The sequence below is a fragment of the Haliotis rufescens genome, unplaced genomic scaffold, assembly GCF_023055435.1.
Source record: "Haliotis rufescens isolate VD_foot unplaced genomic scaffold, xgHalRufe1.0.p SCAF_2, whole genome shotgun sequence".
NCBI classification, from domain to species: domain Eukaryota; kingdom Metazoa; phylum Mollusca; class Gastropoda; order Lepetellida; family Haliotidae; genus Haliotis; species Haliotis rufescens.
The window spans coordinates 48,349,811-48,377,152 of NW_025963890.1; the positions used below are offsets into that span (position 1 = coordinate 48,349,811).

General features: G+C 42.6%; 1 protein-coding gene across 6 annotated transcripts in view; it reads left to right on the plus strand.

Annotated features, from left to right (window-relative positions):
* Positions 1-1,301: 1,301 nt before the first annotated feature.
* The window catches only part of LOC124146262 (serine/threonine-protein kinase PLK1-like), a 59,972-nt gene continuing 33,931 nt past the window's right edge, over positions 1,302-27,342 (plus strand). For 3 of the 6 annotated variants that reach the window (XM_046516466.2, XM_046516469.2, XM_046516471.2), the window contains exons 1-3: positions 1,302-1,568; positions 2,532-2,900; positions 24,907-25,014. In XM_046516466.2, coding sequence (XP_046372422.2) covers positions 2,706-2,900; positions 24,907-25,014 — 303 coding nt within the window. In that variant the 5' untranslated portion in view covers positions 1,302-1,568; positions 2,532-2,705. Of the gene's footprint in view, positions 1,569-2,228; positions 2,405-2,531; positions 2,901-24,906; positions 25,015-27,342 lie in introns of those variants that run through there. The other 3 variants (XM_046516467.2, XM_046516470.2, XM_046516468.2) reach the window with 3 other exon arrangements.

A 27,342-nucleotide genomic window follows, 5' to 3' on the forward strand; every position in this document is an offset into this window, starting at 1 on the left:
ATAAATAAATAAATAAATAAATAAACTGGCAGCACGTTTTCTAAGACATTATGGCACGTCTTGGCAGTTAAAAAGAACAGTTCAGGGTATGACAATATTTTACTTAAACTAGGAATTTAACGTGCGCCTTCCGACAATATACAATTAATCTTATCTTATAGTAAGAGGACATAAAACCATCTACAAACTGGGTACATCAACAAGGAATTAATGCCTTGTGTTCTTAAGAAGTCTGCAAGTTGTCATCAAGTCGTCTGTGTCACTCCCAAAAGTAACTACCACTCGAGACCTGTCAATCACACAACAATAGGCGGAGCAACTACTTCACACAATGTAGTTTGTTTTACAAAGATACTACACAAACAATGAATAACACTAGTTACATTAAACTAACATAAACAATGACAAACAAATCTAGATTTCAGTTACATTAATTTTCCAAGCAGATTTTTATTTTATTTTCAAGATTCGTTGATCATCGGGACTGTGTGGGTTTGTTGTGGCGACCCGAGAACACCGACAACTAGATTAGCGGATTACGTAACCACGTTAACTGGCAGGCTGTCTGAATGGCGCTGGTCTGTCGCCACACCAAAGAAACACTAAACAAGATATGTGGGGGGAAATCTTATAAGCGCATTATAGACAAGAAAAGAAAGAGTTAGAAACATCTAAAGTTACGCTATTTCATTCCAGATTAAAGTCTAAATGAACACGTTTAATTGTTGTGTCAAATCTATATGGTGTGAATAATAATTCATAAGAAAAGTAAAAATATGGATTTGTAAGTATTTATTTCAATTTTCAAAATATAAGAATATGTTTAACTAGGAAAGGAATTCATCTTCAGATGTACTGTAATGGTAGATTTGTTTTTATAAATCGGTAAATATGTTAATAAGATTGATGACCTGGTTATCCTCAGTGTTCTCGCTATGTATAACGACACGCTTGGCTGAAAACCTGACTTGCGAATCGCCTAGTACCGAAGATAAACGAAACAAGCCGAATACGTTCGGTAACTTTCGTAAAGGGCCCATATAAGGATATGCTACGGAAACTTCCTTATATGGAGTAACAAACTCCAACAGGTTTTTAATTGTTTAGCATTAACGCAGGGCTGTTATATAGCACACAAACAATTATAATTTGTTGAGACCTTTTATCAATTGATATGCAAGGAGGTATCTGGCTCCCGGATAGCTGCAGCGCGTAATTTACCCAGGAGAGTTAGACAAAGAACCTCCCGATAGTAGGTCACGTTGTCAACTCTTAGTCTATTTTTAGAGCGTGAGAAGTGTGTTGAAGTGTGACGTAGCAGGCCCGGACTGAAAGACGACGAATAGCACTCAGCTGACAGTCACATTCAAAACTTCCACAGAGAGGCGACCGACCTACCTGAACGCTGTCAGACATAGACTCGCAGAGGCCAGTGGGGAGTAGACGTCACAGACTGGTCTCAAGCTCAGGACATACCACTGACAAGCGTGGACACTCATAGTCAATATATAGGAATATAACACGGGACACATACGCTTTCCTCTCGCTCAGTGGATATATACATGTAGGTGAGTACTCGCTATAACGCTAGTTTTGGTTGTGGTGTAAACTTATGTCGAGGACAGAGAGACCGTGTCGAAAATGTCAAATCGCGTCCCCTGTTCATGCTACGGGCGTCTACAGTCGTCGGGGACATTGTGACTTGTTACTTCGTCAACTTTACACGCTCGTTTAGAAGTTTTTATGTGGTACTGAATAAACGATTTGGATATCATTTGTAGAGTGGAATGATAATTAGACTTGGATCGATATAATGGTTAAGTTAAGTTTGTTGTTAAATTTACATATACTTAAGTTTAAAAAGTCAAATAAAAGTGGCCAAGCGTAGGAGACATGTCCAAAGCAAGCCATCTTGTACATATGTTTTTTGTAGCTAATAACTGTTTAACACATTTTCGCAAGACATTCGATCGCATGGATTTGGGTTTATCACTTACTCATGGGGAATAATATTTCAAGGAGCTTGTCGCTAAAGTTTTCAAGTTTTCAAGAGATTGGTGTTGAATGTGTCGAGGCATGGTTTACATGTTGGCTAGCATGCAGGCAGCTGCAGTTACCGTGAATATCAGGGTTAGGTTGATAAGAGTTGATAAATACTCAACCGACACTGGTGGGGCACCAGATAGCCAGCTACTGTGGCAGTGACTCGGGAACTTAATGTTCACCACACTGGGGCATGTATTTCAGGCCTTTAGGCAACCGACTGGCCAGGTCTTGTGTAGGGGAACCGTCCTTGTGTCATTTGTATACCTAAATGGACTTGTGTCTGGTGCCAGACAGAAAGCCAGCACAAGTTTCTTTATCGAGGACACGCCCCTTTTGCATAGTCTACCCGACGGTGTAGGTAGGTTGTATATAACAGAAATGTTAAGTGTTAAAATTCCATATATACTTTAACGTGCTTGGTATGTGATAGTAGTAAATATACATACATGTTGAAGACGTTATAACAATGATGTTATTTATTTCAGATTCGGAGCCTATTTTCCTATTGGACACATAGGATCTAGTACGGCTGCCTATTGATCGGCGAAGTATCTCGCCTACAGTGGAGTATTACATCTAGCTGTGTCTAGCGTGCTATGCAGAGAGGGTGCGTGTGTTAGTTCGCCCCTTTGTGCCCCGCCCATCACCGCACAGCTTAGATGTCTGTTGATGTGCTACCAGTGCGTGTGGTACCTGCACCCCCGATGAAGGAACTACGACCCAGGAATACAAGGCCCGAGGGTGGTCGGGGAAATTCAGAGGGGAATGATGTGAATCATCATTTCGATTCCAGCTGTATCATATATGATTCTATTACTGACACGACCTATCTCCGTGGGAGGCTACTGGGGAAGGTAGGTGACAGTCTTTATTTCCCCTAACGGTTACAGGAAAACACATAGGCTTGTAGGTTTACAGGTGTGACATAACGAGGCTTCAGCATCGTTGTACTGTTGGATCTCGGTACTGATTGTTTAGGGAGAATGTGACACGTGGGTGAGACGGGCGGGAGGCTGGATGATGTAATTTGTATCCACCGATGGTAAAGTAATGTGTATTTAGGGCTCAGGTAGACGAGCACCTGGGTCGACCTACCTGTACAGGTAGAATTGCACGCAGGTGAGGGTATACGTCATGGTAGCGTTCAAGACACATTCTGTGGTGTCAGTGTGTTGACACCCACCGATCAACCTCAGCCGAGACGACACTGGCGATGTAGACATCATGTACATCCTGTAGGCCGGTTTACCTGTATTTACAACGCGTGATGGGAAGGCTTACCTGGCTATTCCAACAAACTGGATCGCCAATTGTACACATGGAAAGAAAGTGAATACGTTTCCTGTAAACAAACCTCTAAAGAATTTTGGAATACACAACAATTAAAAGCCTCAGAATTCAAGACTTTTAAAAAAAAAAAATGAGACAGGTTAAATATTGAGTTAAACAATATATGTGCCAATCTGTAAAAATGGGTTATATAATTTGTAAACGTTTTACCTGGCGCCAACAGAGCATAACGATACCTAGGTGTTTTGAGTGTCACTGAATTAGTCATGATGGTTAAGTGTGTGGTGTTTACAAACACACCTGCACAAGTGCTGGTTAGGACATACCTTACAGTAATGGCAAACTGAGTCATCTGAGGTAGAAATCAATAATCTATCTTCTTGTTGTACATGCATCTGTGTGAACCTGTGCTTTCGGTATCGGCGGGTGGGGCGGGGCGTGATGCTTGATGACAAACAGCTTGTATTCATGCTTGGACTGAGAAGGGTGGGCATGTACTTGACGCTTGAACTAAAACGGGTCATGTACTTGATGCTTGAACTAAAGCGGGTCATGTACTTCATCACTGGAGGCTGACAGTTTCAAGCAGTGCTGATATCCGAGTAAAACTAACAGATACTGATTAAATTTTACGTAACACGCCGGAGGCCCTCCCTCCAATTTTTTAAAAATAATAACACCTGGCTAGAAGTTTTAAAAACATGTAAGTTTAGGGTTAGGTTGCCCTAACCCAGGCACAATTTGAAGGAAGGGTTACAGGCGGAAATATTTCCAAAATGTGTGTCTGTGTGATCAAAATCGGATATTTCTTTGTGATTGTAAGTTAAAAGGTCAAACTTCATTAAATTATTATATTTGTCATTTTATTTTCGAATTCCTCCTTGTCGGGTCACACGATCCATGATGTCGAAGTGACAGATTATCTCCTTCCTCCGTTGACATCAGAAGACAAAATATTTACAAACGTCTTTCTCGAAGCGGCCATATTCAATACCCTTGTCCATCCAACGTCACCCCCGCCTATCAATACAAGCTCTTAACTGTGTGTTCACACCTGTAGGGAGCCCTGCCCTATGAGGCCGGGTCAGGTATGTGGAGAAGTCCCATGCATGTTTGCCCCCTCCCGGAGACGTGTTTGCCCCCTCCTATCTGAACACACAGTTTTGTTTGAGCGTAGGTGTGCCCCCCAGATACCCTAACAAGGCCCCTCTGTGCAGCGAACAGCGTTATGCACGCGGTGCATACTCTATTTACCTGCATTTGTAGTATCTCCTGCCCTCAATATACCGGAGTAAACTTTTCCTTATTGGCACAAAGTGTGCGTCGCGGGATCGGGAGTTAGCTGAAAGGAACTGTTGTTATGGTTAAAGTATTCCTCATAATGGCCTCGCTGTGCCTCCTGCTGTTACGGTGCTCTGAACGCTCCCAACTCGGGGCTCGGTCGAGTGGCGCTCAGCCATTAGTCCCCAGAGCAGGCTAATTGTGAAGTGGTGATTAATGATGGATATGTGCTAACTGGGTTGTTCCCGCCCTGGTTGTAATTGTGCCGTTGTAATTAATCACCAGTGTAATTAGAAACTGCAATTAACTTACCATTTGACATAGATGACAGTACGTTTACCCAATCCGGGAACATGGAAGTCTCTGTCAGCATCCATTGCGTGGCTCAATGCTGTTACACATTGACAGAAGATGTTACACGTGCTGCTAATTCAGTTCTAAATATATACACCATCCTGGCGAATTGCAAATGAGAAAGTTGTTGAAAACTGGTACATATGTGATTCTTTGCAAACCCTTTCATTCGCTTATGCTGAATATTGCTTGTAAAGTGGCCTTTAATATTCGGAATAGTTAATAGTTATTATTATTGATACGTTAAATTGTCTTAAAGGGGATCGCTCGTTGATAGACCGGTGTAATTGTTTTAGAGCGTGTTGGTGGGTATGGCTTGAAATAAAAGAAATTAATACATATAATTTCATCAGATAGGTGTTTGATAAACAAAGCACAATGGAGCGCCAGTTGTTTTGGTTGTGATGATTGCACCTTTGAGACATAGAGATGTGTTCAGTGAACGCCGGGAGTGTCACCCCGCTGTGGATGGATGAATCCAGCCGTGGGTGTGGGATGACGATGAGGACGTTTCCTGCTTGATTCACCCGTCATCTCAACCGCAGCCTACCGTTGACGTACAGGTCATCGTCTCACAGCGCCCCGACGCGTGAAGATCCGGGTAGAATTAGTCTTCAGCAACCATGCTTGTCGTAAGAGGCGACTAACGGGATCGGGTGGTCAGGCTCGCTGACTTGGTTGATGAATGTCATCATATCCCAATTGCGTATCAATCACTGGATTGTCTTGTCCAGACTCAGATACGTTCATCTTCATGCCCTTTTGTTTTAGAGGCGGAAACCGAGTACATTGTATATGAAGGATAGGTGCAAAGTTTCACACTGGTGGTGAAACATGTACCGGCCTCAATTACCTACCTGTGTGATAAGGAGCGAACAGCTGATTGTGGACTCCATCAGCTCAGATCTAACGTTTGTGATAATAGCCTTCAATTATGTGCGAGCATTTCCCATTAAAATAGTTCCCTGAATATGAAATCTGGTACATATGTCTGGCACCACCCAGCAGGAGAAATAATGGTAAGGGAAGGTTTCGGAATGGTCTTTTCGTGATCGGAATCTGGGAAATGTCGCAGTTCATACTGGCCCGACATTCTTGTAATGGCGGCACCGACGTATGATGGAAGTATCGAGATAAGATTTCTCACACAGAAAGGTATTATGGTCATGTAGATTCAATCAACCGCTGAGGTATATTGCTTGTTCGCAAACAAGTCTGTTTACTTTCGATGTTATCTAGTATTATTGTGTGCAATAACCCACGAAGACTGTGTCATGGTAAAACGCATCTCTAAAATGTGATACTATTTCTAAAAGTATTATCTCGAGTAGAGTCGGGGGCGGGATAAAGGAAGAGCCACTCTTGTCCTGGGTTATTTGGCGATGTATCTACGACATCTGCTGCCAATCCTGTGCCATATCTCATATTGGGAGACAGCATCTGTGTAGCTTGTCCTATAAATCATGGTGAATATATCTCCTATCACACTGTGAGGATATAACGTGTTAGCTGCGTGTTGCAACAACACTGTCAGACCGAGCCTTCACGAGCACACGAGTAGTAGTAAATATGTCATTGGATGATATCCGCGATGCCCATAATGTTCAACATATTACATGATGACTCCAATAGATGACGGCAGCTTCCATAGATTATATATCTGGAATAACTTATATTTTGTCAAGGCCAGTGTCACAGGGTTGAATAATATTAAGATTATAGTGTCGCCGATTTATTAACTAATTTATTAACTCCGTGTCTCATAATAAATGATACTTTGCTACTGCAGTTGGTTGGTAACTTCATCCAGATATAAGTTAGGGTCTCCTGCAACGGTCATGAGAATGCTGCCTGTGCAAATAGTGTATGTAGCTAGTTGTTGACAACACGTATCAGTTTACCCATCGTCTCGACAGCTGGATGTTGACTTAAATAAACCACTCCCACCATATTTATTTTCCTTATTATGCTAGCGGTCAACTCAACTGTGAAGTTATGTTTAGAGCAGTGGAATAGCCATTACCCATTTCCTGCCCGGGACATTGTGATTGTTTTCTTTGATCTGAGTTTGTATAACAATAATCGATTGCCCACCCTGTTCCCCATACGCCACATCATGAGATTTCCGCAAAAGCTACACCAGAACAAGGATGTGATAACTAATACAACCTTCCTTGAAACTATTAATATATTTCAACGTTCTGCATTCTTAGGCTAACAACGTGTTGTCTATACTACACGTTTAATGAGCATATTCTTCTTATTTAGCAAAATGTAATATGTAATAAGGATAAGATTTATGGATGAACAACTTCTTTATTACAATTGTTCCTAATTGTGATAAAGCAGTTGTTCACCCAAAGATCTTATCCTTACTTAGTACTCCAACTTATAAATGCCCCTCAAAGAAGAAAAAATCTACTATACTAAACTGGGAAGGTGGGGTAGCCTAGTGGTTTAAGCATTCGCTCGTAACGCCGAAGACCTGGTTTCGATTCCTCACATGGGTACAATGTGTGAAGCCCATTTCTGGTGTCCCCCGCCGTCATATTGCTGGAATATTGCTAAAAGCGGCGTAAAACCATACTCACTCACTTTACCAAACTGATTATTTCTTATGTGTATGTTGGCCAGATTACTTGTAATGTGTATGTTGGCCAGAAAGCTTCCCACATATCAACATTTCTCTCAAAAGTTGAGCAGTTTGTGTGATGGTCATTTGCTAAATGTTTCCTTGTTCGCTATAGTTACCAGGCCTCGATGTGGCAGGCCACACACCGGAAGTCCCGTGTCTATCTCACGTGACCCAAGCAGACCCCGAACATAAACATGGCGAGAGGGCAGTGCCCGTAGCTTGTCAGCACACTTTGCCTTTCAGTTTCAGTCGCAAGTGTACTATTCGTGGCGTGTTATCAGTATTACCACGTGATATAGAGTCGCGTAAACATTCAAGTGTCAATCAAAGACCGCTCTTGTTGATGGCAAAGGTCGCTTCCGGTCTTTGGTTGTGCCTTTGTGTTGATTACATTCGGTATTGAACTGTTAGCTGCGAATCGGGGCGAGTAAATATTGTCGTAGTTGAATTGGAGACCTTAATGGTATAATATGAAGCTTTATTCAGTTATAAAACGTTGCGAGACAACCACCAGCAAGATTAATGTGTAGGGTGAGCGTGCATAGGTATAGGTGATCAGCAGCGTCAGCGAAAACTCCCCGACGCGCCGACCAGAAAAACCAGTATTATTTCAGGACAATGCCCTTCGGACTAAGGGTTACTGCGATAGCGTGTTTCTTATTTCCACACACAGGATGAGAGTCATTTCTAATCTGAATTAAAAGTGGAATAATCGAATTATCTTTTTCTAATATTAACAAACCCTTTAAGCAAACTGTTATCAGAATTTTGGGCAAGCGTTAGTTCAGTGGCTAAGGCTCAAAAGCTAATAGTGAGCAAAATGCAAAATGCCAATCCAATTTCATGAGAAGAGTTGCGTCGCTTGTCATCGGTTCGAATCTATGAGCTTTGGTGTATCGGCACCATACCCGTGTCCTTGGGTGTCACAACCTCACACACGAATTTTTTTCATATAATTTCTTACACGTCATGCTATTCTCGATTATACAGTGATTGTTCTCATTCTATTTTGATAATTACCCTGGACCCAAAGGACCTCCATCATTCCTATCGCTAACTTAGCACAGAATTTCTCGCGCTCCTGAGAGTGATTTGATTGGAGGGCTATTTTTAGCGTCTTGTCATTGGAATCAGGCTAAAAACGAAGCAATGGCGATGCATGGATATTTATGACCATAGAATGAAGATGGATGATCGATGATGACATTAATGCTGTTCAGAGCAGCATCAAACCCAACTAACTTGTTAAGTGGAAAGGAAAGTTTGTAATGACCATCCGTTTGGCGACGAGGTGTGTTGTGTAGAAGGGGAAGTCGGTACCCTGTCGCCCCTTGTATACCCCCTAGACCTGTTCAAATATTGGCCTTGTGCGGAATCCCTATGGCGGTTTGTTTTACCTTACTTTGTTTGTTGTTAACTGGATGTGACTCGCTCTACTTAAGGGAGAGAGACAACCTGTTCAGCTTCTGCCAAGAGCTTGCATAAGAGGCTCAACTGTGTTACTCTCCCCATTAACGTCCCCTGAACTTGTCCCTTTTTCTGTCTAATACCCCCAATACGTTGTATCGGTATTAGCTGGATTGGCCCGTTCTTGGCCTCCATGGTAAAGTTCTGTCTCTATTTAAATACAGTTTAAGTTGTGCGCCTGATTACAAAGTGAATTCGGTTTAATACCCCGGGAAGGATCTTCCGGTTGTCAAAGAGGCTTATTCCTTGAAGTACGTTTGTCCGATAACACGATGTTTTAATTCTGATTGAACGCACTAGGGGTACTTAACTCACAGCGAACTCTGTTGTATGTGTGTGTTATTGCGGGTTGAACGCACTAGGGTTACTTAATTCACAGTGAACCCTGTAGTTAATGTGTTTTATTTCTACTTTAACGCACCAGGGTGTCTTGATTAGCGGCGAACACTTGTACTATATCGTTTTATTGACGATTGAACTTACACGAGTTACTTCCTCAAAAACAGACGTCACATAGCTGGAATAATGCTGAGTGCGGCGTTAAACAACAAACAAACTTAATCATAATGAACCCTATTTGTATGCCTTCCCGGCTGCTTTTTTCACAGGAAACTCTATTGTATATTTGTTTCATCTGTCACATTGATTACACGGGTTTGAAACCAAGAACAAAAAAATGCCATGAAATACATCTGTGTATATGATTTAACACGAACTGGACCCCACCTAACATCACCTGGTGTGTGTGACGTAACCAACAGCATTTATTCCCTCCACACTAATCCCGCAGATCAATTGAACGACCCTATTGTTTAAGCTTTGGCCTTTGCAGTTCTTTGACTGGATTAGCAGTGAGGTATTTGTGTCGGACGTATTGCCAGAGGCAGATTATGTTCCTAGTATTCCCCGTGGCCTATCTCTTAAAGGTTGGGCTGAACAGATGACCAGTATGGCTCCTGCAATAAGAACCATTTTGTCTGCTTAGATTTGTTGACCTTGGTATTCCATATTTATTACTCTTCGTTTGTTAAAGCTACTTTTTAACAACTATAAGTGATGCTGTTGTCTGTCGGAGTGTCAGTTGTGTCACTATTATCAACATTTACAAGATTTGAGGTGGATCTGTCGTCTGTTAATTGGCAATATTAGAGTGAGTGAGTTGGGTTTAACGCCGCTTTTAACAGTATTCTAGTTATATCACGGCGTGTCAGATTGATGTGGGAGGAAAGGGCAATATTAGAAATAAGATGAAAGCGGATATGGTGTGTTTTTTGTAATAACTATCAATATTGCATGGGTAGGAACAAAACTTAAACAACTGACGTGTTAATTCTTTAACAGCTTTTGCATTTGAAACATTTCTCTTGAATCGGCTTTGAAGTTTGACGACGCCACATTAAAATCATATATGTCAACACCCTTCTGTATTATTACACAACGATCAAGGAGTTATCAGCAGACATATCTAAATAACCGCCATTACTTGGCCCTATCACAGTTTCCACCGACTTAGTTACGCCATGCAAGCTGCGATTGGTTTCAACGTCATTACGCCCTGGGCACACTTTCTTGTCAAAGAGCGCCGCTCTGGTGCTGGGATGTACCAGCCGATTCTTAGCACGTTGGTTCGGTGTCATTCGTCAAAACTCGCCACTTTCCGTAACCTGCAAGAAGATACCCAAGATACACATTCGTCACCACTCGCCCCTTTCCGTAACCTGAAAGAGGACCCGCCCCCCTATCGATGAATGTCATGGGCGAAAATACAACAAACCAATCAGAATGTGCGTATGACTTCAAGTTCTTCGATCAAAGAATCCCTCAGGAATAATTATTGATTTTATATATGTCTTGCATCTCAAAATATACCCAAGATACAGTTAAACGTGTTCAATCATACTGTATAATACCGCATGTCCCGATGCTTTAAATTGCATCTGAAATATTTATAATGTATGGGGAATTTACGTGAATGATGACGCAACGAGTTGACAATTCTTTTATCTATGCGCGTTAACGCTTAGACGGAACCCGGTCGCAAAAATGGCCACGACAGTGGCACGAGTCGCAATTCGGTTTGTCCCGGAATAACACGAGGTTGGTCACGAATGCCATTATACAGTTAAATGTGTTCAATCATACTGTAAGCCCCGATGTCTTTTCAATAGCATCTGGAATATAGACGATAAATGGGGGAAATATACGTGAATCATTACGCAACAAGTGACAATTCTTTTAACTATTCCCGTTTGCGCCGAGACGGAACCAAGTTGCAAAAATGGCAACGAGAGGGACACGAGTCGCTTTTCGGCTTGTCCCGGAATAAAACGAGTTGGTCACGAATGGGTTCGGAGTGTGACAGGTACCCTCGCCTCGGAGCAAACAGCGTTAAGACACAGGGGACCCCGCCGGGTACAGCTGACTAGGTTGTTATGTAATGCAGGTATGACGGCGGGGGCTAGAACGACAGTGAAACACATGCTTCACGCGCTAATCTTGACCGGGTTGTCAGACGACGTTTGAAGCGGAGGGAGAAGGCAGGTTGCTCTGACATTTCAATTAATTCCAGTTGCTTACACAACAGACGACGTAGCTGGGACGACAAGTTATGTAGCAGGTTCAGTGTGATTGGCTTACTAATTGACATGCAGCTCGGGCCCACCTCGCCGCCATGTTTCTGTACCTCATTGCAAAACTTGTGTGGATTTGACTTCAGGAAAAAGTGATGTCGCCACGAACTCCAAAATCTTACGATCTTCTGGAGAAAATGATACTAAAGTTACGTAGTAATTAATTTGAGGACAACTTATATTTTATTTTGCAACGAGATTTTCCATTTAAGGAAATCACATTTTTATTCTCATAACGTTGGTTTTAATTAAGTTCAGTGCACCAACAACATCGTTTCTCTTCTAGGGCGGTCGGGTAGCCTAGTGGTTAAAGCATTCGCTCGTCAAGCCGAAGACCCGGGTTCGATTTCCGACAAGGGTACAATGTGTGAGCCCATTTCTGGTGTCCCCCGCTGGATATTGCTGGGAAATTGCTAAAAGCAGCGTCAAACAATACTCACTCTTTCCTCATTTGTAAACGTACCACTGTTGATGAAATTGAAAAGACTTCAATATGTACGAGTTTTCAACACATCCGAAGTGCCATAGATAAATAGGTTCATAGAATAGGAGTCGCGGAATTATTTCGTTAACAAAGGAAACTTTAAGCTACCTGTGTTGTCGTGTTCCCAAACATAGAGCTTTGCCGCGTTATCATTACACTGTTAAATGGTCATGGCCAAATACCCTAATCTGAAGAAGATCAACACACATCCGGGTTACCAACAGACATGATACAACAGACACGCATGCTCTCTGACAACCAGTCCAGGACGGGTCACGTGATGTTAGTGTTGTGGTTATATTGGACAACATACAACATAAGTAAAGACTTGGTGGCGAGTATTCCTGGGGAATATCTGACTATATCCACTGATGGTGTTTAGGTTATGTTCTAAGTCAATCCGCGAATATGATGGAGAGGAAATGACAGCGTCCTGTGAATGTCAGAGTTAGTCACGGAGCCAACACACTTGTGCCTGGCGTAAACAGTATCTACCTGTGCTGGTGAAGGCTACAGTTATTGATTTGTGGCTTGACCTTGGCCTGCGTGGTTACTGCACGACGGCTGTGCAGCACCAGGTGTCATCCCGCAGTATGGCGAAAGTGGTAGCTTGCGCCGCGCATGGGCATAGACTGTAGACATCAGGTACATGGAGTCTTGTTAAAAACATGACACTACCCGTGAAGATCCGGGGTAGAGTAGGTCTTCAACGCACTATTACGTTAAAGTGGCTAAAACACTTATTTAGTGTTCCCCCAGAGGCGACTAACGGGATCGGGTGGTCAGACTCGCTGACTTGGTTGATGTGTCATCGTATCCCAATTGCGATGAGCATGATGTCAATCACTGGATTGTCTGGTCAAGACTCGATTATTTACAGACCGCCGTCATATGGCTGGAATATTGCTGAGTGCGGCGTTAAACAACAAACAAACAAACACATGATACACGAGTCCATGAGTGAGTGACAATCTGACTGCTTTGTAATGTAACTGGTAAGTCCAACGAGTGTTAGACTACCTGACTATATAATGTAACTGTAAGTTAAATCCCTATTTACTACCGGGGGGAGTAAATATTCCGATCAAAACTACTGTACCTTGCCACCAACGAGCCCTTACTGTTCAGCAGTGACAGTGGCGATTACTAACGATACTTTGTCAGTGGTTTTAACGTCATTAGTGAACCACTGCACCATAGTTCTTGTTGACCCTGGCTTCTCTAGTCAATTACACAATAACCCACCAATGCCTGGTATATTAAGTCAATCCTATTCGTTTAGTAGTAGATTGACCTCGCTGCGACTTCATTAATACCAGTTTGGCCACCATAGGCAGTTTATGAAGCCCCATAATTGACCATTGTGCTTTAACGAGGCTTCTTGTTGTGATCTTCGGGGAAGAATCTGCTTTCTTATTGAAAGTCCTGTCATACCAGTGGCTTCAGGTCAGACAACCTGTAATGACGACTACCAGTTGTCTTCGGTATTGATTGCCTGTGTTGATATCTAATCTATCCATCTCCTGTACGTCTGAAGTCCCTATCGTGTCTCTCCACAGTCTGATGAAGGTATACACTCTATGCTAAAGGACGTTATAGGATATCGCCTCCTGAGAGCTAGATCACTTACATACTACTTTGACATTTTGTAGAATGCAACACTGCCCATTTTTTTATAGTTGCGCTTCCCATCAATTTAAAAATAACACAGATTACTCGCGCTAATAATAGGCGGCATGTTGGCATGTAGTTGCCGCACGGTCTGGGTGACGTCTTCAGGTGTGTCGCAGACCAGCGGGTGGCGTTGACAGTTCAGGGAACCAGTTTAGCTTGAGCACCTGCTTCCATACAGGTCGCCCGGGTGCCATCACTGTTGGGGGCGTTTGTCTGGGGGTATCATTACCTCATTGTGGACCATCAGTACTGACCGCTAGGTGGCAGCCAGACACTGCAAGGTCATTTGCTGACATGAACCATCTCATCAGGTAGCCATTAAAACGTCAAATGTTTTGCAGCAGGCCTCTGTAATTTGTCCGACGGGGCATTTAACTGAGATATGTTGTAAATGCCAATCACGCCCCCTATTCTGACATTTTTTACACCTAAATTGACCAGCAACAGCCTGTTGTTAACCTGTTGTTATTTCCTATTGACGTTTTTCTCCATCGTCCCTTGCTACTGGAGGAACTATGCAATGAATGTTTTGGTTTGACCTCAAACATATCTTTTCTCCGGGAGAGACATTTCTGAAATGTTCATATTTTCGTTCAGGAAATCTAAATCTCCCGTTAAGTCTCAACATTCTTTGAGATGATTTTTTTTGTTCCGAAAGTCCATGAAATGTGATTTGGGACGGATACTGTTCTCCCCATAGTATTTGACACATCCTTATACACATAACCTCCGTGAACTATGCGCTAACATTGAAACCTAATCGATATTAACAACATAGTCCACGCCCCGCAAGGGCTTGGGTTGTAGGACTTGGACTTTTCCACAAGACTTACACAATCTGGACCCCTGTGTATAAAGTTGTCATCTCGCCAAGTTGACGATGACCCATGCTGACGGTTGATGGCCGATTTGGTAGGAACGCCATAAAAAAGATTATGGTGGCGACTTCTCGAATCTGAAGACGCCTTCGACGTGAGGTTTGCGTGGCTGGCTCTTCTTGAGGAAGTTTTATCTTTGTTGCTGTACATCTGTTTAAGGTACTGATAGAGGATATAGGTCGTGCCGTAACCTTATCAGACTTCCCCTCGTGTATTGGACTGAAATAACCGTAACACGGATAAATATTACTGTGTTCTCAATCGGTGGAACACCGCAAAAACACTGGAGAATGTACCAGCCTCGTCACAGCCACTGCGGTCAAATAAATAATGAAGATATATTTCGGTCTTGCGTGTTTAATATTAGCTCGTAAACTACAAGTTTATGTGTTAGGAGAAGACGCTGAAATTAATATTTTTAGTTAGCTTTGTGTTCTCGTGGTTTGTTTGTATACACAAACATTGTGTGAGCTTTTCGTTGTCGTGGTTTGTTTGTATACGAAAACAATCACAAGGACGGGTTGCGAGCCGCTGTCGACAGTCCAGTACACACAGGCTTATTATGATCAAATGTAATACAAGAAACAAACAAAACGTCAGTTTATCAACAGAATGTGAATTTTCGAGTCCATGCTTTTTTTATGCTTTTAAATACCTCAGATTTATTTCAATTAAAATGTCAATATTTAATCGACTGGCTCCAACATTGAAACTGATATCCGTTGTACAAGATGTCATGGAAGCAAGACCGGTGTCATGTGCTGTATTTGTAACAACATGTCGGATGGGGCATATATATTGTGACATTTTACCTCTCACCCAGTAAAGGCTCGTTGTAAACCACACCCGCCCCTTATCGCTGAGTACTTTCCTCTTTAAAGACGTTTTTCACGCAAAGCTGAGAGGTCTGTATAGTTTTGGAGATTACCTTTCATTTTTCTAGTAATCCTACCTGGCCCATACTTTTGTTCCTTGTATAATTCTGCTTGTGATAATTTTCACGAGTATGGGAGACGTGGCTGAAGCTGACAATACCCAGCTGGTTCCCGTCTTTGTCCACATCGTAGACCTGTTAGTAGTTGTTAGGAAATTATGAGTTCCCAGTTAAGAGTTGTTGTCAGGAAATTATTACTTTGATAATCGCTGCCTGCGGCAAAGTGTCTGGTTCTACTGGTGGTATATTTATCTGATAACGATCAGTCGGATCACCTGTACCAGGACTACGCCTTCCTGCGCGGCCTTCTGTCAGTTCACGATCAATGGCCTGGAACACGCGGTATTGTCTATATTCTGGAACGTTTTAATAGAGTCTACACCCACAGGAACTCGTCGATAGCGTGTATAGCATAATATATTCGTATAGAAAAAAATCACACCCCTCTTTACATATATGAATAGAGGGGTGTGATTTTTTTCTGTACGGATAAATTATGCTATACACGCTGTCGTCGAGTTCCTGTGACTAAACCCTCCGCAGTCTCAGCTGCATTCGTAGATGGTTGAAGTGTTGCACAAGAGGTATTGTTACCGAACAAATTGCCCGTTTGAAAATATGTTGCACAACCGCCTTGATTCAATCATGTGGTTGTGGGGGTCAGGGGTCATGGCTTAGTGGCTAAAGTGATCGCTGATGACACTGACGACGCGGCCTATTTTCGATATGGGCACACGCTGTGAACCCTCTCTTGGTTTCCACCCCATTGTCTGAACCTCTCCATTAAAATATCTAGTTGGGGTGTAGATGTACAATGCAATATTTTCCAACGCTATAAAGAAAGGGGAATTGTTTAAAACGTTTTAGAGTAGTTGAGCTTGATTCTAATAAAATCCTTGTTTATTGAACGTTTCATAATGAATATTGTCATATACTGTCCCGAAAGATGGTCACGATATTTTAATTTTCTTAGTCCCTTAGCTTTAACAGACCGTATGATGCTTGTTAGAGCTTGATGACTCGGTTAAGATCTATTTTGTTTCTGAAATCCCATGGCATCGGTGAAGCCAATGTGCCCCAGGGTCTTGATCGCCTCAAAGATTTTGCCAAACACAGGAAGTTTAAAAGAAATCTGTAGCTTTAATGAATGAGCCATTTGGCCAGAAGTCCGAGATCCTGCCGTGCAGGTAGTTGAGTTCACGAGCAGACGACATTGGCAGCCATCTTGTTTCTTATAAATATAAACGTTGTCTCGTTACGCGACCAGGTAGTACATTGTTATCGTTATCTATATGGTGGTTGGTTCGATTGGGCTAACCAGCACCGAATGCCTTTGTCAGGGAGTGAAGCTTATAAACTGTGAAGCGTTTGCCAGTGATATGAAAAAAAAAATGCATTCACACAGGAAGGAGAAACTGGATACTTTCCAAAGGTTTTGTCTTTTTGCTTAGCTCCGTCTGCGACATAAGGGATCGGATTATGTGGGTCCAGGGAGTGCAAGGAGAGGGAGCGAGACACACAAATATTGTACGTGTAACTGATAGACGTGCACCGTAAAACTCTTGACGGGGTCGTCTGGGCGGGTCACGGTCTCAGTGCACCCTCATCCCTGCCGAGAGTATTATCTTCTGTGTATGTTGCAGAACGATGTACTGTGCTGAGTTGCCCGATACCTATATGAACTGAGGTCTATCAGAATCTTCAGGGGCTTTCCCCCCACATCAAGCTAACATGCTGTGATATGACTGTAATACTGTTCAAAGCGGCGTTAACCCAAACTCACTCATTGGAGTCTTATGATTGAGTGTTTTTGTTTATTTGTTGTTTACGCCGCACTCCACGCAATTGGGATACGATCAGATGCATCAACCAAGTCAGCGAGTCTGACCACCAGATCCCGTTAGTCGCCTCTTAATACAAGCATAGTCGCCTTTTACGACAAGCTTGGGTTGCTGAAGACCTATTGTACCCTGGATCTTCTCGGGTTCACTGAGTGCAGTACGTCATAAACCTGGGTTGAATCCCTTCACGCCGTGTTTTGTCTCACCGAGAGGCCATGAAAGGATTTTGCATTAAGGTTGTACAGGTGTGAAATATTGCCCACGACTGTCACGTCCTATTCAAATTTATGTTCACATTTGTCTTCCACACTTACATTAAGGGTGTACTAAGCAGGTCACTGGGACAGTTTGACCTGTATATTTTAATCGGTGGTCTGTAACTTGAAGAGACCATTTGAAATGTGTCAGTCCAATTTTGAGTCCCCTCTCAGTCATGACCTGGAGTATTGCCCTGATTCGCTACGCTCACAGTGTCACATTGTGTGTAGGTGAAGGTGTGTGTCCTGTGTTCATACACCAGAGACCCCACGAGGAGACACTAATACACATGTATTCACCACTCTATCGCTGGTGTGTTGACATATCTATTTAACAGCCATGGCGTATATGGCTCATCGCAACCATTTAACATATACTGCTGCGACACCATATTAAACTTCAGGCGTATTCCACGTTGTCTGAAAGAAATATTAATGTTCATTGATAATGTTAAGGTTAGGATTTAGACCATACATTGAGAGGAATAGACAGACGGGAAGACGTCCCTTTGTAATGAAACCGGTTAAAGACCTCAAAACGAAAACGCGAGTTTCATGACAAAGGGGAAATCAGATAAACTATTTTTATTATGTATCCGGTGAAAATCCGGTGTTTTTATTGTGACGCCTTTTTTCAAGCAAGAAATGTTTCCGCAATAGATCAGCCCATTTTCCGGTTACAATGGGACGCTGACAGTTGGCCTGCTTTTTGTGCGGGATGAGTACAAAGCATAAGTCCAAGACTGGGATCAGTCTATATGCTCTTGATAACACACGGCCTATACGGGAATATTCGGAACAAATGCAGGCGCTCAGCAAATCATTAAATTTTCATTGCTCAGATCGATTTTATCACATTATTGGGCTATTGAATTTCCTCCGCTTGATCATGTAATATTGTCCCCGGCTGTCTCGTTGCGTGGTATTTCTTATCTGATAACGGGAAACAACTTCCGGCATGATTGGCAATTCTAATACAGCATGTGATATCAAGTGTTAAAGCAGGGCTGTGAGAGGGGTAATCATGGCGGGCACTATTTATATTTGATAACACAATTGATGAACAGTGTTTCAGTATGTGTTACATCATTAGGGAAGATTCATGTCTATATCGATTAAACATGTAAAGGTTTTGTGTGTACGGGACTGCAGAGCCTTGTCGTATCAGTCGTTGCCTAAAATGGCGGAAAGATAAGTAGCTCCTGACATCGCGTGTGCTGGACGCGTATATTATCACACTTTGACTTCTGCCTCCTCTTGATTGGGAGCTGACCACACCTGCCTTACTGCTTGGCCCAGTTAGGTGTAGAGACACAGGCGTATGCGCATTTCTGTTATGAAGAAGAAACTTAGTTTATTTGTGTTTGTTTGTTTGTTGTTTAACGCCTCACTCAGCAATATTCCAGCTATATGACGGTCTGTAAATAATCTAGTCTGGACCCGACAATCCAGTGATTGACTTCATGAGCATCGATCTACGTAATTGGGATACGATGACATGCATCAAAAAAGTCAGCGAGCCTGATCACCCGATCCCGTTAGTCGCCTCTTACGATAAGCATAGTCTCCTTTAACGGCAACCATGGATTGCTGATGACCTATTCTACCCCGGATCTTCACGGGTCTAGTTTATTTATGTGTCGCACAGTGCCCAATCACGAAGATGCAGTAGTGAATGCAATACTGTACACAGTCCGGCCAACATGGCATATGGGACACAAATTTAAACACAAAAAGTATGCATTAAAAGCACATGGTGCTAAAATGACATATCAACACAAAACATACACTACATTGCTTAATATTCTGGCGCAGAAATCCGTGCCTACATATGCCAGCGCCAGGACGAATACGGCCTATTGATGCGTTATAGTTTCTTTGAATCTTTTATAACCTTATAAAACATTTTGAACTGATTAGTTTCAAATCCAACAAAGGGTACTCTGACTCTCTCTGTCCGTATCACAAAATGATGCAACACGAGGAACACCTAGAGAAATAATTGATGGCGTTAAAGAGCATTAATGGAGGTACGCATGGTATTCTTTGATCTCTAAGTGCCATATTTTCCAGACGATATATGACACGACAGGTAAAGAGGATGGACGTTGGCTCTGGTCATTGTGTCTTGAGTCCGTCGTAGATGAAGACAGATCAGACAGGACTGGATCCTTGTGTGACTGATTGCGCCATCAATCAGACGCTGTGACTTCACTGGGAACGACGACGTCGCCGGTAGAGGCTGATGAGCTGATCTATTGTTAGGCAATACATTAGGGTCAGGGCGACCTCAACGCGGTGTTTTTACCTGCCTCGGTTAACACTGGTGAACGTGCACTGTGGTATTTCCATACTTTCTCTCCCTGACAACTGTTGTAGATGGCGGCAGGGTGGTTAGCGTTACAGAGGTTGCATCACACCCGACTTAAATCGGCAGGATGACTAGCGGTATAGAGGTTGTAGCATACCAGTTGTAGTCGGCAGGATGGTTAGCGGTATAGAGTTTTTTTTTGTTTTTTTTTTTTGGTTAACGCCGCACTCAGCAATATTCCAGCTATATGACGGCTGTCTGTAAATAATCGAGTCTGGGCCAGACAATCTAGTGATTGACATCATGAGCATCGATCCACGCATTTCGGATACGATGACATGAATCAACCAAGTCAGCGAGCCTGACCACCCGATCCCGTTAGTTGCCTCTTACGACAAGCATAGTCGCCTTTTACGGCGAGTATGGGTTGCTGAAGACCTATTCTACCGCGAATCTTCACGGGTCTTTAGAGGTTGTAGCACACTCCATCAGGAAATTACTTTACTCTGTTTTTGTCAATAATTTATTCACATCGCATACGGAAGAAGGAAATATGATTATGATTACTATAAATAAGTGGTTAATTACAGAATAACATGTCTCATAGTGAGGGAAGTGCTCCACGCTATTCAAATACATTCGACTGGAGAGCAGTCTTTCATTTCGGTTTATCACGGGGTAAATGAGCAAGTGGAAGCAGGTGCGGGTTGAGGATAATGAATTTAGAGCAAGTCGGTTCATGCAGGAGAAACAAAAGCTGTTTAAAGTGTACTTCTACACACAAAAAACACAGAAAGAAGGCTTGGTTATGGTCGAGTTGCACATGGCGGGATGGTGTACGAGGTCAGCTGGTGTGTGCTGCAAGGGTCTCGTCACATTGCAGCAATGTCGCGTTAAGTCCCAGGGCAGCTCAGATCACGGTGGGTCGGTTTCACGGATATCGTGTAACGTCATTACCAAGATGGCAGCTGAGGAGTTTCTTCTCTGGGCTTGCTCATCAAAATGGAGCCTGGTCCAAGAAATTAAACGTCGTTATGGTTACAAGGTGGTGTTGGTTTCAGACAAACTGAGTTGGCAAGCCAACACGTATTGCGTCAAGTTTGCAACCTCCCTTCCCTTGAGATACAAGTGTTACTGTTTGTACTAAACATTCTTCAGCTTCATTGGTATTCTTCTAGTTGAGGTCTGAGGCCGCTTGAAACATTATTACAACTATACTTCAAAGTGAAAGGATTGTGGGAGGAAAGCTAAGGGACAGAGATCTCAGACGTTTGCGGGGGCACGGGTGGCCCAGTCGTCTAAGGAGCCGCGATTCGCGTTGCAGAGTTGCGTCACTTGGGCACGCCAGAAACCTATGATTGTGGGTTCGAATCCCGGTTCGTCCCAATTATGTTTCTAGGTTTGTCAGCACCATACCCGTGCTCTTGGGTTTCACCGAAGTGGTAAACGTCCGAGACCTGCATCACTTCGAGCTTTCCTCCCACATTAAGCTGACACGCCGTGATATAACTGGAATAATGTTAAAAGCGGCGTTAAACCCAACTCACTCACTCTCAGACGTTTGCAATTTTGGCGAAACCTACGAGCACGGCCATGGTGTGGACAAACAAATGATCATAATCTGAGTGGATCTTGAATCCGAACCCACACGAGCTAGTGATTGCAGGGTAGGGAAGCAACTTTGTCAGTTGTCCCACTTGATCACCGCTGTCCCTTATTGGTTTGTGGACCCGTGAAGATCAGGGGTAAATATAGGTCTTCAGCAACCCATGCTTGCTGTAAGAGGCGACTAACGGGATCGGGTGGTCAGGTTCGCTGACTCGGTTGATGCATGTCTTCCTATCCAAATTGCGTGTATCTATGCTCATGATGTCAATCACTGGATTGTCTGACCCAGACTCGATTATTTACAGACCGATGTCATATAGCTGGAATATTGCTTTGTGTGGCGTTAAGCAACAAGCAAACAAACAATATTGATTTGTGCGGTTGATTATACACAGTAACCGACTGATACACTCATTTAAAGGCGGCCTATACCTAAACATGCCCCCCACCCTTATCCCCACAGGCCCCAAACAGGGTGTTCATATCCGAGTGTGTATTTAGTCGTCCATGTATGTGGGGTAGACAACGTACAGCCTCGAATAAAGCACGCTTACAGAGAATCCCGCTGCATAACATTCATTAATATTGATGTCTGTCACAAACATGGAGTGACGCCATTTCGCGAGGGATTCTGGGATCTAGATAGTCAACTTCGTACCATGACGGCTAGACTAACATTTAGTCTCTGAAATCTTATATTACACAATATCCTTCTTGACTCTAAAAATATTTTTAAAATCCCTATGCTGGCTAGACTTGCTTTTGTATGCATTTCTAGATTGATTTATTTTCATAAAATAAATATATTCCACGGTCATGGAGCAGGACTACACGACGGCCTGTAATGAGACGAGCCGACTAGCCTTTAAAGTAATAGATATGTTTTGATTTCAAAAAGTCCCATTTAGGCATGAGGTTTCTTTTCGAGTTCGTGTAATTGTTTTTCATTTCTACACCGGAACGTATTTTACAAGGAAAACACAGTGCAAGGCTTAATGAAATAAGATAATGTTTTCCTGAGCGACATTCCCAGGGGAAAATAGAAAAAAACAATGTACTCCATTTTGTTTTACATATATGAGTAGCAGCTGCGCGAGGAAGTCTAACATGGCCTCCTCCTAACTTGGTTCAGGAGTCGCATAAGTAAGACAGTGCCCCTGCGAGTGGAAGTGCTTGGCGTTGTCTGGATGTATGATGGGAGAGCAGAGCGACAGGATATAGGTCTTTATATCGTGTAAGCCCGGACGTGACCCGCCCTCACACAAACAGATGGTAGCCATGTCTTGCGACCCATGGGTCGACACTCTTCTAAGGCTTTGGGGAGAGGTAGTAGACTCTCCAAACTCAAGTGTTGTGTGCCTTGGGGGGAGGGGTATTGCTGAACCGGGACGTCCCAGGGTCATTGATCTGATAGACTTGCAGTCTCTAGTAGAGTGGTCGAAAACAAAAGATGTATTAAAGAGCGACTGTATCTGCACATAATCTGGTAGTGGGTGCATACCTACAGAGCTGTGGCAGTGTCTCGACATTAATATCTGTTACGTACAAGATGTCCAAATCTCAATAACATTGAACACCTTACACCTTTCGAGTGCATCCTCATGCCAAGTGGACGAGTGTAAACACTTGTGTATGGCCTTGGGTCAGGTGGGGGTTTATACGACACAGTTGTTGGTCATCGTCAAGGACTTGTTTCCTTGTCAGGTGCGCGGTATGGTCAGCCTGTTGCCTCCATTAAGATGATATACACTTACGTGTCGCGATCTGCACGGACTCTTGGTCTAGTTCCTACTTCACTTGAGAAAACATTCAAATTGTGTATCATGAACACACCTGACATTTTTCTAGATCCCATTTTTGATAGTTCGCTTTTCTCTTCCTTTGCGGTAATAAATAGTTTGTTTAACATTTATTGACTTAGGGCAAAAGGTCACATGGCAAAAAGTGGTCAGATCGTAGAGATACGATGTCACATTGAGGTTAGATCAGCTGAGTTGGATAAGATTAAATGTGTGGGTAAATGTTTAGTAAGGTGATACAGACAGATAGATGGTACCTATTGATCCCCCGCCACAACACTTACTGAGACACTGATTTCATCAGGGCCTCGGGCAGACGACAGCAGCAGCGGACGATACTGATAGGTTCGTGTGCAGACGACACACGCTTTCTTTGATGGTGGGACTGACCGGTCACGTGTCTGGTTGCATAACACGGTGTCACCCAAACATTTCCCAATAAATGGGAAATCTGTATTGATGCATATGTATGAATCTGATCTGACCATCTGATGTATGTCCGCGTGGTACAGAGGTAACCGCGAGGTCACAGCTGTCGACTACGTTTTAGTGAACCTGCAAACATAAATGTCGACTAATTCGAAGCTTTACACTCGGTGTTTATGTTTATGTTTTGACGCCATTGCCACATGTATCGGGTGATTATGTCATAGAGTTTGCCATAGAATGTCATCAATGTTTATTTGGCATCAAAAAAAGATTATCTCCTTCCAAATATCAGTTGGGTTGAGAAACACATACTTCAATTAAGTTCATAGAAATATTCAATCATTGAATGCGATGTTCGTTAAAGAAACTATGAATATAGATCCTGGTAGACAACCTTTTATGATACAACCTTGGTATAGAAATCAAAACGCACAATCGTGTTCAACTATGTTGAGCAAACCTATTCTGTTCTGAAAGTACGTTATGTGCGTGCGTGTGTGTTTGTGCGCTTGAAAAAGATGATATGAGGTAGTTGGGTTACTTCCGACCGGAAACACCTTTGGGAAACTCGATTCCAATCAGCATGATAAAATTTCGGATTGGGGGTTATCAGCGTGTTACACCTGGCTGGCTTATCAGGACACAGTGCCCTCCATGTTGGCCCTCAATGTTGGCATTTGTGGGGATTCGTTTATCTTAAATCTGTCGGTACATTTATTCCGGATAAGGAACATGGAAACCCAAATTATCCTATGCATGTATTTACTATTATAGTATGTATGTAAATAACAGCTAATATTAACGAGACATAAAATCTATCGATTTTTATTCTACGTTTGTTCCGGAAATAGATGTCAACCCGAATTAGCCCATGTTCGTATTTACTATTTTATTATTATAATCTCAGCTAAGCAGCATATATTTACTCGTCGTCGTGGAATTAATAAATATTCAATCTGTTCTTATGGTGATTTGTATTTTGTTTCAGGGAGGCTTTGCCCGTTGTTATGAACTACTGGATCTTAACTCCAACAAAATATACGCCGGGAAAATAATATCTAAAACCAGGATTGCGAAGCCCCACCAGCGGCAGAAGGTAAGAAAAGTGTTGATTAGAGATATAATCTGTCTTCAAGAAACTGGAATGAGGCCCGTCAGTGTGAGCCTTGTGATTGGACGTCTTCTAAAACTACTTTCCACATGACATATTATCACGCACAAATGATCCCGAAGGCTCTTTGTTTTAGGATTGTCGATGCATTGTGAAAAGACATTAATCTTTGGCCGGGTAAAATATTCCCCTATCCCTTCTACAAAATAGTGTTTTCATAATATGTCGTCTTATACAGTTGGACGGCATTTGTGCCAATCAAATCATTATTCTAGGTGGGTGGACGTTTATAGTTATCTTGTGGGACCATCTGATACATGATTTAATATAAAAATCTACATGATATATAAAATGGAAATTTTGAGATGACTTCTGTTGATATACGACATTGTTGAATTATATATATCCACACTTTCACAATGATTTGTTTGCCGACATGTAACGTGACACACAATGCATATCGTTATCACGTCGTATACTATAGACTAAAGAATAGCCTAGCTTGTCGTACACCCCCGTATATCACGTGCGAGTCTCTCGTGGGACGACGGGGTACTTAATACAGTGGTGATGTCACCTAGATGTGGGCGTTCAGGCAGTGTATTACCTACATACTTTCACTGATATTCATGAATAGACCCATGAGCGTTTCAACATTTCACAAATAGTTTAAGAATTTGAGCACTGTGATATAGGTGGTAGCATTTGATTATATGGTGAGATATAAGGTGTGTTTCAATGTAACAATATTCCATTGTGTAGTTTTACTGCGACCTCTATATTGAGAGTGTAAAGAGACGTATAAATAGGATTATTGAAATATAAATACAGGTAAGCTCGATGGGTATATTGCATTGCTGTACATTGTATACCTGCTTCAACAAAAGAATTCAGTCGCTTGTGTTTGAACCATTGTAACGGTCATTGGGTTAGGTGGTTATACGGCATACACGGGGGTAATTCGCGGGTCAAGATTTGTTTACTAACTTTCGCCCTTGTTTACCAATACCTATATCAGTGGCCTCGTAAACAAACAGTGAAAAGCTCTCGTTACTGGAGTCTTAGCTGGACACACACGGACAATACGGTCAGAGGTCCAGGCTGACCACCAAAAGTGGCCCATTAGGATCGGAAACCGGTTAGTTATTGCCGGACACAACAATCTCCACTGACTCAGTCACGCGGACGCTAAACTGGCCATGTACAGGTCGCTAGGCCTACACAGATCGAAGGAGGTTTTGATGAGACGAAATTATTTCCTTGTTACAAATTGTTATTGCCTTGTAATACAGCCAGCGGCATAAACTGTTCTTTTTCACGACCTTGTCAAAATATGTCATGTAGGTTTATGACAGCCATATTGCATGGGGCTCAGAGGTATGATAGTCTTTATGGAAGTCGGATCAGGGTGGATTAAGTTCGTCAAAACAACATGAAAAATTTGACATATAAATATTATCTCCAGGTGATACGATATATTGATTGACAAGTTGGCCAGGTGGCGCCACCTAACGGGTCACACTCTCAAGATCTTCCTAGTTTCTTCCCCCTGGGAGGGCTTTATTGCATAGGGGGAGATGATTGTATTTGGGGGTATATACCTTGACCCAGGCCCCACGTGTTGGGATTGGGGTGGGGGGTCTTATAAGTCGATGACTCACTTCCGGACTAGCGTCCCTCCCGACCCACTTTTGAAGGTCAAAGGTTGGAGGTGTGTTGAAAACGAAAGGACAATTTCCCGTTGCGCAAGCTTTGTTAGCTAGAATTACATGCAAATGAAACATTAGCTTTCATTGACAGCGTCTGTCCGACTATATTGCAATAGTAATAGAGGTTCCTCTGTTAAACTGGGGCAAACATCAACAGCTCGCGAGTGGTTAACGCCATAGGAGGAATACATAAAATATATTATCAAGGGCCAAACCAGCCTTGTTCATTGTTTCCTTTACGACCATCAAAGAAACAAGATGTAAATGATTTTCCCTCTTAATATACTTTGTCTCCGGAATTTGCCTAGACTTGCACAAGACTCTAAGACAATAATTATTAGTTAAAATCATTTCTAGATATCTAGATTAATAATGACAAGTTGTCCCTATAAGAGACTGGAATCACATCTAGACTTGCCTATTAGGACAGTAAAACTACCACACATCCATGGACTTATCTTTCAGTACAGCCTTGGAGCAAGGCTAAAATTGACACTGACATTACATAAATGTGCCCTGAAAAACACACATCCCAAAACACTGAATTTCCGGTTGGCAAATATATATTCAGTTATAGGAGGTTATCAACACTTATTCCCCTGAT